Raw genomic sequence first — 12,273 nt, 5'->3', positions numbered from 1 at the left:
ACATAAAAGTAGCTCTACATTGCCATAATCAAAATATAACCAAACATAGCTCCTCTAGCTATCTCTATTCTCAGGGCAGCAGATTAGCCTAGGGGTGGCACAGCTACAATCAAAGGGGCGGTTCACTTTGATGAAAAAAAAAAAACCTTACCAAATTTTGGCATTACCAAACTTTTGTTGTAGTTGCCAAAATTTTATAACTTGCCAAAATTTTGGCAGGATTTCTTATATAGTTACCAAAATTTAGTAGCAAACTAAATATAGCCACTTTTTTGGCAACTTTACTAAAATTTGGTAAGGTTGAAAATGACACCAAAGTGAACAGGCCCAAAATATAACTAAACATAGCTAGCATAGGGGTGGCACAACTACTCTCAAGCTACTACACCGCCGGCTACTCGCTTGGATGAGCCGGAGCCACCGCCGCTGTCGCTCTAGCTCCTTGGTTTGGGGATGAACGATGAGGAGAACTTAGGATAGTAATCCAACATTTTATTAATTATTTTTCTTTTTTCATTTCTAACTCAAGCCCTATTTAGATTCTAACTTTTTCTTCAAACTTCCAATTTTTCCGTCACATCGAACTTTCTACACACACAAAGTTCCAACTTTTCCATCACATCGTTCCAATTTCTTCAAACTTTCGATTTTGGCGTGGAACTAAACACAGCCTCAATATTATTGGACTAATTAAACTATCATCTATAGTAGGGCAGGGACGGACCAGAGTGTAACAAGCAGGGGCCTTGGCCCCCACTCAATTTTGCAGCGAGTGGGGGTAAATGCCCCCCTTACACTTTTTTTTCAAACTTCCAATTTTGGCGTGGAACTAAACACAGCCTCAATATTATTGGACCAATTAAACTATCATCTATGGTAGGGCAGGGCAGGGACGGACCTAGAGTGTAACAAGCAGGGCCTTGCCCCCCACTCAATTCAATTTTTGCAGCGAGTGAGACAAATGCCCCTCTTACACTTTTTAATTTCTTAGTCTACCTAAGCGGTAGATCCTTAGCCCCCACTCTTCTGCCTCCGCCTCTTTTTTACTTTCTTAGTCATCCCCCACTTTTCTGCCTCCGCCCTTTTCTTACTTTCTTAGTCTACCTAAACTAGATCCTTACTTAGTCATCTTAGTCCCCACTCTTCTTAGTCCCCACTCTTCTGCCTCTGCCCTTTTTTTACTTTACTTAGTCATCTTAACCCCCACTCTTCTGCCTCCGTCCCTTTTTTTACTTTACTTAGTCATCTTAGCCCCCACTCTTCTGCCTCCGCCCCTTTTTTTTACTTTACTTAGTCATCTTAGCCCTCACTCTTCTGTCTCCGCCCCCTTTTTTTTACTTTACTTAGTCATCTTAGCCCCCACTCTTCTGTCTCCGCCCCCTTTTTTTACTTTCTTAGTAGCGGTAGATCCTTAGCCCCCACTCTTCTGCCTCCGCCCTTGTAGTAGGGGCAGCGTGAACATCCTTAGCACCCACTCTTCTGCCTCCGCCCTTGTAGTAGGGGCAGCGTGAACAGGGATAAAAGCGGAGGCAAACGGCGTGAACAGGGATAAATTTGCAAATCCTAAAAAATAAGGATAAATTCACAATTAAGGTTAAAAGTTGGGGCATCAACATAATTATCCCTTTAGAAAATCCCATAATTGATGTAATTCCTAGTTGTAGTTTCCGTACATATTTGTAGAGGTAATTTCACCAACAAAAGGAAGTACCTCAACTCAGTATTTATACAAGCAACGAAACAATTCAACAACTCGTTGTCCTTTGCATCCTATCTCCCAAGAATTCAGCTTGCTGTAAATCACCAATATTAGCGGGTCTAAAAACTCATCAACGTAAAGAACCACAAAAACTATCAGGCTATCAACCAAAACCGCCACATGAGTGACAGAAAAGAACCACAAAACTGTCAAGCTTTGGATGACGTGTTTTAACATTTCATGTTTCCCGTTGCAAGACAACGCAGAGATACAAGAGATTCATGCGTGAATAAACATGCCATGTATTTTTAACAAATGCTGGCTACTGTTACACTACAGATTCAATTCAACAGGTGATAACTGGTGGCAGCGGCTACAACCGTGTTGACTGCTCCGACGGTTTTTGATTCTGCAAAGAGGATTCATCACCACCAGTACCAGTGTCATGCGATGAAGTTGATTCGCTTGAGGAAGGCTTTGCGCCATTCGAAATGATGTTCTTGAACCAAGTCCCCTGGAAAGTTGGGCCATTTCTGCTTTGGTTACTTGGGGACTCTGGTTGTGGGTTTTGATTTTTCGATGCCAGGCCTGCCATAAATCTGTATGCTACTCTACTGGCATTGACTATTTCTGTTTTAGCCTGTCTGAACTGCAAAACAGAATTTCACAATAAAAAAGCATGTTAGGAGAAATAATGAATGTGATATCACTACATATAAGCAACACGGTGATCAAGCTCAGAATCGCTCATTTATCCTACTTCATATTGTAGGAATGGTCTATAATCACATTAGCAAAAACAAAAAAAATGCATGCAACTGTTGTTGTCCAAACGTAAATGGCATTGAGTGTACAACTGTCTATATCTTGATGAAAATAGCATAAGATCTAAGGGTTTTTATAGGGTTCTTGAGACATATATGCTTCATAATGTTAGTCACAAGGTATATCCCTCATTTCAGTCATACTATCCCTCCAATTAATACTACAGATACCTATACCCCCCAAGGATTGTAGAAAGCCTCAAGATCTAAAACATGAATATGGAAAGTAACCAACATGAGGAAAGTCGTGAAGAAAAAGAATATAGATGCAACAGTAGTGACAAGTAGACCATTTTGAGGTATTTATCTAGTAATGGACATCTTGTAACTATAAAAGGAAAAAATAGCATTTACAGAAGATAACTGGAGTATCTTAGATGGGCATGACAGTATGACATGACCATAACATCTAAAGGGATACTGTCAACAACTTCAAGAAAGGTGGCTGAAAAGTTTGTTGCCATTTATAGTTATGCAGATTCACTTAAGTAGGTGTTTCACTTTCAATGCATTATCTCATTGATCAATGTGAGAAAGGGAAATGGTCAGTCAACTGATGAGCTAGTGACTATGATGGCTACACGTACATTGTTTGAATGCATGGATTAAGTCCATAACATGGCAATTTTCAAGGATTCATGGCGTAGTGGTATCATGTATTAACACCTAATGTATTCACAGAGAAGATGCTAACACAGAAGTATATCATGTAAATGAGTCAAAACAACAGAGCTAACGAAGTAGATCATGCTGTGCTCACCAAGCCAAGCTGCCATGTAAATGAAAATCTATGAACAATCAGACCAGCACTGGATTTTCTGGTGAAGGTCCTGAAGGATAGACTAAGCAAAGTTTCTGAGTGACATACATGGTCAAATCTATTTTTGTGGTAAAGCCAGGAATCTAGAGATGGGGTGCAGACTTTAAATTAAGTAGTTGAATAGAAAAGTCAAGTGCACCACATAATAAAATAACTCAACTACATACTGTATGTACTATAGTCACAATTACAAAATCAACAAAGAGAAAACTTCCCTATGAACATGAATATTAGAGTTAGATTAGATTTGTATAGATTGTATCCGTATATAACTCTTATTTAAGAGTTTGTTGTAATCTCTATTGTATTGGATATATAAATACAATCGCCCTCCCACGTTGGGTTGTGAGGCGTCTCATAATTCTCTACATGGTATCAGATACCGGTTTCCTTCTAACCTAATTCGCCGCTTCCTCTGGCCTTCGCTTTTTCCGCGTTCGCTTCTCTTCCGCTGCCCACGCGACTTCCGCGTCCCCACCACCGCGCCGCGCCCCAGCGATTTCCCCTCACGATCTCGCCGCGCCCCAGCCCCACCGCGCCTTCCGCGTCACCATCGTGCCACGACGCACCGCGCCGCGCCCTCGCTCATTCCGCGCCGCGCCACGCTCTGCCCCCATCGCGCCACGCCGCGCTCTGCCCTGCTCTGCTCACGCTGCGCCGCCTTCTGTCTTCGCCGCGTCGTGATTATTCTGCCTCTCTGCCATGTCTACCGAGTCCACCTCCTCTTCCACAACCTCGGGAACAATGGCATCTACATCATCCGGCTCTACTCCATCTTCTGCTGCCAGCACCAGGGATTCTACCGGCTCGATCTTCGTCAACCCGTATGCCACCGTCAACGTCAAGACTCACATACCAATTACCCTGGAGCTCAAGCACCCCAATTTCAACAAGTGGAAGACCTTCTTCACTTCTATGCGTGGCAAGTTTGGGCTCCTTCCTCACATTGATGGCACCGCACCCCCTCGTCCCGAAGACTCGACTTGGGCACAAGCCGATTGTTGTGTTCGGGGCTGGCTGTTCAGCTCCGTTTCCGATGCTATCCTCGACGTCGTCATGGAACCCGACCAGACCGCCCGCGACCTATGGCTCGCCATCGACGATCTCTTTCAAGCAAACAAGGAACCCCGCGCCATCTATCTCAGTCACGAGTTCCACTCAATGACGCAAGGTGACATGCCCATTGCCGATTATTGTCAGAAGGTGAAGACTGCTGCCGATGCCCTCCGCGACGTCGGCCACCCTGTCACCGAATCTCAGCTTGTCCTCAACTTGCTGAGCGGCCTCAACTCTCGTTTTTCGAGCACCACCGACAACATCGCCAGCGCCCCTGTTCTGCCCTCCTTTGCCTTGGCGCGCAACACCTTGTTGCTCAAAGAGCTGCGAATTGCCAATGCACACAAGGTCCAGGCTGAGACAGCCATGGTGGTGGCTGCCTCCTCTGCCAATGACTGCACTTCCGGCACCTGTGCGTCCTCTTCTTCATCCCAGTCTCGTGGCGGTGGCTCCAACAACGGTGGTCGCCGCAACCAGCGACCAACAGCAGTGGTGGCGGCAATGGCGGACGACAGAACAACAGCAATGGCGGCGGCTATGGCAACTTCGGGAACAATTTCCAGCAGCAGCAGCACCAGGCTGGGCCACGACCTACCGGCCCATGGGTCTGTTTCAATCCATGGGCTGTGCAGCAGCAGCAGTCTCTCTGGCGTCCCAGCAACAGTGCCGGCCTGCTTGGCCCATATCCTCAAGCACACACGACATTTGCAGGCCCATATGTCTCTCCACCAATGCCGGGCTTGCCACCAATGCAGCAATCTCAGCCCAATTGGGATCAGGCAGGTCTGATTACTGCCCTCAATCAGTTGTCCGTGCAAAGTCCAAGTCCTTGGGTGCTTGACACAGGAGCCACTTCACACATGTCCTCTACCGACGATATTCTCGTTACTCGTCTTCCCAATTCCCATACCTTCATTACCGTTGGCAATGGTCATACTATTCCTGTTATTTGTCGTGGCACTTCTTTTCTACCTATAGGAACCACTAAATTTGATCTTAAAAACATCCTTGTCGCCCCCTCTTTGGTTCGCAATCTACTTTCTGTTCGTCAATTCACTCGTGACAATAACTGTTCCATTGAGTTTGATGAGTTTGGTTTTTCTGTTAAGGACCTCCGTACCCGGCGCGTGATTCTTCGCTGCAATAGTCGTGGTGACCTCTACACTCTACCTACTGCTGCACCTGCTATTGCTGCCCACAGCTTCCTGGCCCAATCCTCTACCCTGTGGCATCGTCGTCTTGGTCATCCCAGTTCAGCTGCTATTCAGACTCTCCACAAATTAGCTATTCTTCCTTATACTAAGATAGATCATAGTTTGTGTCATGCGTGTCAGTTAGGGAAACACACGCGTCTACCTTTTTCTCGGTCTCAGTCTAGTACATCTTCTCCTTTTGAGCTTGTTCACTGTGATGTGTGGACCTCTCCTGTCTTGAGTACTTCTGGCTTTAAGTATTATTTAGTGGTGCTGGATGATTTTAGTCACTTTTGTTGGACTTTTCCTCTTCGCCATAAGTCTGATGTTCACCAGCATATTGTTGAGTTTGTTGCTTATGTTACGACCCAGTTCGGCTCTTCCATTAAGTGTTTCCAGGCGGATAATGGTACCGAATTTGTTAACCAAGCCACTACCTCGTTTCTCGCTAGCCGTGGAACCTTGCTTCGCTTATCCTGTCCTTACACTTCTCCTCAAAACAGCAAAGCCGAACGCATGCTTCGCACAATCAACAATTCCATTCGCACCCTACTCATACAAGCATCCATGCCTCCTTACTGGGCCGAAGCTCTAGCCACAGCCACATACTTACTCAATCGAAGACCCTCAACTTCCGTCCACGACTCCATTCCGTTTCAAATCCTGCATCACAAAGTTCCTGATTATTCTAATCTTCGGGTTTTTGGTTGCCTCTGTTATCCTAATCTTAGTGCCACGACTCCTCATAAACTCTCTCCTCGATCCGCTGCCTGTGTTTTTCTTGGTTACCCGGCTTCTCACAAGGGCTATCGTTGTTTGGACATTTCTACCCGTCATGTTTTCATCTCTCGTCATGTGGTTTTTGATGAACAGACATTCCCGTTTGCAGCTATTCCCCAAACTGCTTCTTCTTTTGATTTTCTTCTACAGGGTGTTTCTAAAGCGGTAGCTCCGTCCTCCTTGGACGTCGAGCGTCCGCGTTCTCTACTGGTCGCTCCCTCTCCTGAGGTCGAGCCGCTGGATGACTTGGCCGGCCCTGATATGTATCGGCTTCTTCTCCATAATAGAAGGCTACAATCATCGCAAGCTCCAGAACCAGCTATATTGGCGCCTTCCAGTGCATCCTCTGGTGCCGATGCTAGTACTACGGGCGGGAGCATGTCTTCTTCATCACCAGTGCAAACTATATCGAATTCTTCTATTGCTCAGCCGCCTGCCTTGCATGGTGTTGCTTCTGCTCGGCCGCTGATCTCTCCATATCGCCATACGTATGTGCGTCGTACTCAGCCTGTGGCGGTTCATGGTCCTATACGCACCACCAGAGCTTTTCGAGCTGCACAACATACACAGGATCAACAGCGTCATGCTATGGTAACTCGCTCTCAGACCGGCAATCTTCGTCCTGTCCAGCGCTTTAATTATACCGCTATGCAGACTTCTGTTTCGCCAGTTCCTTCCAATTATCGTAGTGCTTTGGCTGACCCTAACTGCCGTGCAGCTATGGCTGATGAGTACAAGGCTCTTGTTGATAACAACACTTGGCGTTTGGTTCCTCGACCTCCTGGTGCTAATGTTGTAACCGGAAAATGGATCTTTCGACATAAGTTTCATTCCGATGGGACTCTTGCTCGACACAAGGCACGATGGGTTGTTCGTGGCTATTCTCAACAGCATGGGATTGACTACGATGAGACTTTTAGTCCAGTTGTTAAACCTGCTACTATTCGTGTTGTTCTCAGTATTGCTGCCTCTCGGTCTTGGCCTATCCATCAGCTTGATGTCAAGAACGCATTTCTCCATGGCAATCTAGAGGAGACTGTATTGTCAGCAACCATCTGGTTTTGTTGATCCTTCTGTGCCTACTGCTGTATGTTTGCTCCAAAAACCGCTCTATGGTTTGAAGCAGGCTCCTCGTGCTTGGTACCAACGGTTTTCAACATATATTCGTCAGTTGGGTTTCACATCTTCGGCATCTGACACTTCTCTCTTCATTTATAAAGATGGAGATAATGTTGCATATTTACTTTTGTATGTTGATGACATCATGCTGACTGCCTCGTCCACTTCACTTCTTCAGCATATTACTGCTCGCCTACACTCGGAGTTTGCTATGACTGATCTTGGTGACTTACACTTCTTTTTGGGAATTTCTGTCACTCGATCTGCAGACGGTTTATTTCTTTCTCAGCGGCAATATGCTGTTGACTTATTGCGGCGAGCTGGTATGTCGGAGTGTCATCCTACTGCAACACCGGTTGATGCTCGATGTAAACTTTCTGCTACAGATGGAGCTCCCGTTTCAGATCCTACTGAGTACAGGAGTCTAGCTGGGGCTCTTCAGTACCTTACTCTCACGCGGCCTGAGATAGCTTATGCAGTTCAGCAGGTATGCTTGTTTATGCATGATCCCCGTGAGCCTCATCTTGCTCTAGTTAAACGGATTTTGCGTTACATCAAGGGTACTCTACACATTGGTCTTCACATCGGAACTGCACCAGTTGACTCTTTGACAGCTTATTCTGATGCTGACTGGGCGGGTTGTCCTGATTCTCGTCGTTCCACATCAGGGTATTGTGTTTTCCTCGGTGAAAACTTGGTCTCATGGTCCTCCAAGCGACAGACCACTGTCTCTCGATCTAGTGCTGAAGCTGAGTACCGTGCAGTAGCACATGCTGTTGCCGAATGTTGCTGGCTTCGACAACTTCTTCTTGAACTACATATTCCACTTGCTTCGGCCACTATCGTTTATTGTGATAATGTTAGCACCGTCTACATGACCGCTAATCCTGTTCATCATCGTCGAACGAAGCATATTGAGATTGATATTCATTTTGTTCGAGAGAAAGTTGCTTTAGGACAAGTTCGTGTTTTACACGTTCTGTCCTCACATCAGTTCGCAGATATCATGACCAAAGGCTTGCCAGTTCAGTTATTCACTGAGTTTAGGTCCAGTCTTTGCGTTCGTGATGTTCCTCCCGCTTTGACTGCGGGCGGGTATTAGAGTTAGATTAGATTTGTATAGATTGTATCCGTATATAACTCTTATTTAAGAGTTTGTTGTAATCTCTATTGTATTGGATATATAAATACAATCGCCCTCCCACGTTGGGTTGTGAGGCGTCTCATAATTCTCTACAATGAAGTTTATTAAAAAATTATAAAAGGATTTATTGGGATGTGCATGACACACTGATAGCCGCTATGGACATGAACTAAGTTGAATCTATAGGCTTTGTTGAAGCTTAATGCCATTATAAATGCTGTTCTAAAATGAGCATTACAATGAATTCACCACTCAATGAAAACTAAGCATTGTAATGAAATATTTAGTTCAACACACACAAAAACTTAAACATACCAACAGGCAAGAGTGTGTGCTACACAACAATGAACATACAAGAGAAAAACTTGCTGATGCATAAGTAAGAAAAGTTAAAATAAGCATACCTTAACTGCTGTGTTCTCAGCAACTACCACAGCGGTATCACCAGCATTGGCAAAACGATTAACCCAGCCTGCACAGTTTTTAACACAAGATCAGTTAAAAAAATATATTATCTGTCATTTTAAATCTGAGCAGGAATACAACCATACTTAGCATGGATAAGACAAACAATTAATTTAAGTAAGTTGTGACTTGTGAGCAAATCTCATCTATTTCACATAAAGGCACATCGGCCCTAGCTTATTATTGTTCTTTATCAGTTCATCTAGTTCTGAAATCAAGTCCCTAATGTTATAACATACAGCCAAGAGAATTAGCACCTCCAAGAAATGCTATCCCTCCTGCTAAGCTGCAGCTCTACTCACTAGCCCTCTAACAAAATAAAACACCCTGAATTTGAGTTCAGCACAACTGCTACTCTCTAGTAAAACTTCTTGGCTACTGTCTAATCGAGTACCACCAAGTTGTACACCCATCCCTCCCCGACAATCTCCAATTCGTAACAATCTCCTCCATTTCCCCAACAGCATATTTTGCATGAACTAAATAAATTAGGATCTGCTGTTACTATACCTACCGATGTTAATGTTAGACAACGCCGCATAGTTTCTCTGCATTACAGAGTTGAGAATTGGTATCCCTTGGGCACACATACACATTGCACGGGCAATTGCTACTCTCTAATCGGAAGAGCGGGAGCTGCGAATCCCAATCCCCTTACCTGGGAGCTTGGGGACGGCGAGCCTCTCGCAGAGCACGTCGCAGAAGTGGTTGCAGTTCCTGGAGAGGAGGTCGTAGGAGTGTCCCGGCCACTCGCGGCTGAGCTCCCGCAGGATCCGGTTCACGGTGGCGATGGAGCACTCGGTCTCCCCGAGGACGATGCACTCGCGGTAGGTGTACATGGGGTTCTTCCCGATGGGGCAGCTGAAGACGCCGCTGCCGTTCTCGCAGAACCCGAACGACCACTCCTCCTCGCCATAGACCTGCGCACCTCCGGGATCCGAACAAAAAAGGGCGAGAGAGAACCAACCAAAATCAGCGAGATCTGGAGGAGGAAGGAAGGCGAAGGCGAAGCAAAAGCAAATGCGCCCCTCACTAGGGGGGATCTGGGAGGCCGCGCGGAGGCGAACCTGGACGGCGCTGTGGAAGATGCCGCCGAGGCCGATCCGGTCCTTGAAGATGCGGTTGATCTGGAGGATGGTGTTGTTCGTCTTCTCCGAGTCGCTGTTCGTCACGTCGTACACGTGGAGCACCACCTCCTTCATCTCATCAACGGCGCAGCGCGCCCCCTCCCCGCTGCCGGCTGCTCCCTCCCTCCTCCTCCTTCTCCGGCGGCGGCGGCGAGGGGTGATTGGGTCGCCGGTGGCGGTCGGCGAGCGAGCGGGTGGTGGTTGGTTGGTTGCTTGCAGGTGGTGGTGGTGGTAACGAGTCTCGTGGGCTTGGGTCGGATGCACTTATCGGCGAAGGGATTGGGGGGAACTTTTGGAGGTAGGGTCACTGACAAGTGGGGCCCTGGTCGACAGCTTCGCCGTTTCAATTGGGTCTCTCTCCTCTCTTCCCGTAATCTCTCGAGCAACCGGCCACGGAGAACACGGTGCACGGTTTCTCTCTGCATTTCTCGGACTACGGAAGTTGAAGGTCTCTCTCGTAAAAATCTTACAAACAAGGCCTTATACTTTCTCCATCCAAAAAAAATATTATGCAGTTCTGGATTGGACAAAATAAAAATAGACCAATTCTCAGCTATAAATTTAAAATTGGTTCTTTTGGGACAATGAAAGTATAAGATTTGCATGTTATTTTGAAGGTACATAGTGCTAGCGATGTTACAATATACTTCTGATCTCTTTCTCTTATCGCCCATGTGTACTATCAGTGATCTAATTATAAGACGGCTTGGAATATGAACAAACCAGATTGGATGTTAGTTTCTTTTGTTTTATGTGTACACACTGCTTTACTATTCTTAATTTGATCACTCGTGCAAAACATCATCTGGTACAAATGATGGACTGATTATGTGACGGTGTCACATGGACCGACAAGCAAGAGTGATGACGCAAAGTGCTTAAATAAATACAATTCGATCAAGCAAGAATATTGCTATCTAATAGTAAAAGTACCAACATTAATCATCGTGGGAGTGGCCAGGGAGAAGTTTGTATAGTATCTGTTGACAATAATTTAGCATTATATCAAATTTAGGCTAAGTCTAAATAAGGATCAGAGCCATCACACAAAGATTGTTGGTCTGACTGCAGGTAATAGGGCGGTCGGACTGGATAATGAATTGCGATATGACTGGCAAACTCTAAGTCCGAGTCCAATTTGACTCTTTTCGTGTTCCCTTGATTAGAGGCATGCGTTTCTCGAGTTCTAATGCATTTCTACGCCTAATATGACATGGATATACTCTTTGTTTTATAAGACCATCCCTCCTATATTTATAAATATAGAGGGTCAGGATTAATTGAAACAGTACCCAATTGACAAAATCAATGTATAGTTTTACCTTTTTTTATCGCTTTATATTTTACCCTTTCAATATTTTGGTGTTCATCATCTTTTATCCTTATAGCGTTAGATGATACTATAGCGGACATGCTAAGCCTAAGGTAAATTGGCGTGCATGCGCTCGGTGCCTCTTCAAGGCATGCGTGTTAGCGCGAACAACCTTATTAGTATCGAATAAACTATCATATATTTATGTCAATTTTAATTTAGCACTAACCTGTGTGATAGAGTGAAAGACATTTCTTATGGATCTCAAGTATAGTCCTTGATGAGTTCGAGAAAAAGTTGAAGCCAAGGGTTGAATGCATTTGAGGCCCTGATCGAATGTACTGAAATGGGTGGATAAAATTTTGGATTAAAGTGGTACGCTTTTCAAAATGCCAAACGGTATGTTTCGTGCGAAAACTTTTCTATATGAAAGTTGTTCTAAAATATCAGATTAATCTATTTGTCAAGTTGTTAATAATAAAACTTAATTAATCACACGTTATTACCACCTCGTTTTGCGTGAAACACTTAATTTTCATTTTCACCTTCAGGAGATTCAAACACCACATAAGTTTCAGTGTCAGATTCCAAATTTCCAATAGAACTTTTTACTCAAGTGCTACTATTCTCCATCATAATGTACCGGACAAGGATCCGGTGCAGTCATACTAGGGACTGCAAGTTTGGCAGTTGCGATCGTTTTTCATCATTGGATCAAGGCAATCAACTGTCCA

At 45.0% G+C, this 12,273-nt stretch overlaps 1 protein-coding gene across 2 annotated transcripts; it reads right to left on the bottom strand.

The window, feature by feature from the left end:
• Positions 1-1,894: 1,894 nt before the first annotated feature.
• LOC4349227 (uncharacterized) lies at positions 1,895-10,489 on the bottom strand. 2 transcript variants are annotated; one of them, XM_015759255.3, is made up of 4 exons: positions 10,134-10,489; positions 9,759-10,028; positions 9,040-9,107; positions 1,895-2,348 (listed from the first exon to the last, which is right to left on the bottom strand). In XM_015759255.3, the coding sequence occupies exons 1-4, from the start codon at positions 10,300-10,302 to the stop codon at positions 2,073-2,075; spliced, it is 783 nt and encodes a 260-aa protein (XP_015614741.1). In that variant the 5' UTR covers positions 10,303-10,489; the 3' UTR covers positions 1,895-2,072. The 2 variants fall into 2 exon arrangements, with proteins under 2 accessions (XP_015614741.1, XP_015614742.1); XM_015759256.3 differs by having other exon boundaries at positions 9,759-10,020; positions 10,168-10,489.
• Between the last annotated feature and the right edge of the window lie 1,784 nt (positions 10,490-12,273).

This window comes from Oryza sativa, chromosome 10 (genome assembly GCF_034140825.1).
Source record: "Oryza sativa Japonica Group chromosome 10, ASM3414082v1".
Classification (NCBI taxonomy): domain Eukaryota; kingdom Viridiplantae; phylum Streptophyta; class Magnoliopsida; order Poales; family Poaceae; genus Oryza; species Oryza sativa.
This window is presented reverse-complemented; position numbering and strand designations above follow the sequence as displayed.

Excerpts from the sequence above, each read along its gene's own strand:
- LOC4349227 (XM_015759255.3), bottom strand. The coding sequence starts at position 10,302 with ATGAAGGAGGTGGTGCTCCACGTGTACGACGTGACGAACAGCGACTCG. Across the intron at positions 10,029-10,133 it reads GGCCTCCCAGATCCCCCCTA|GTGCGCAGGTCTATGGCGAG; the intron begins GTGAGGGGCGCA and ends CGGATCCCGGAG. Across the intron at positions 9,108-9,758 it reads CGCCGTCCCCAAGCTCCCAG|GCTGGGTTAATCGTTTTGCC; the intron begins GTAAGGGGATTG and ends AAAACTGTGCAG.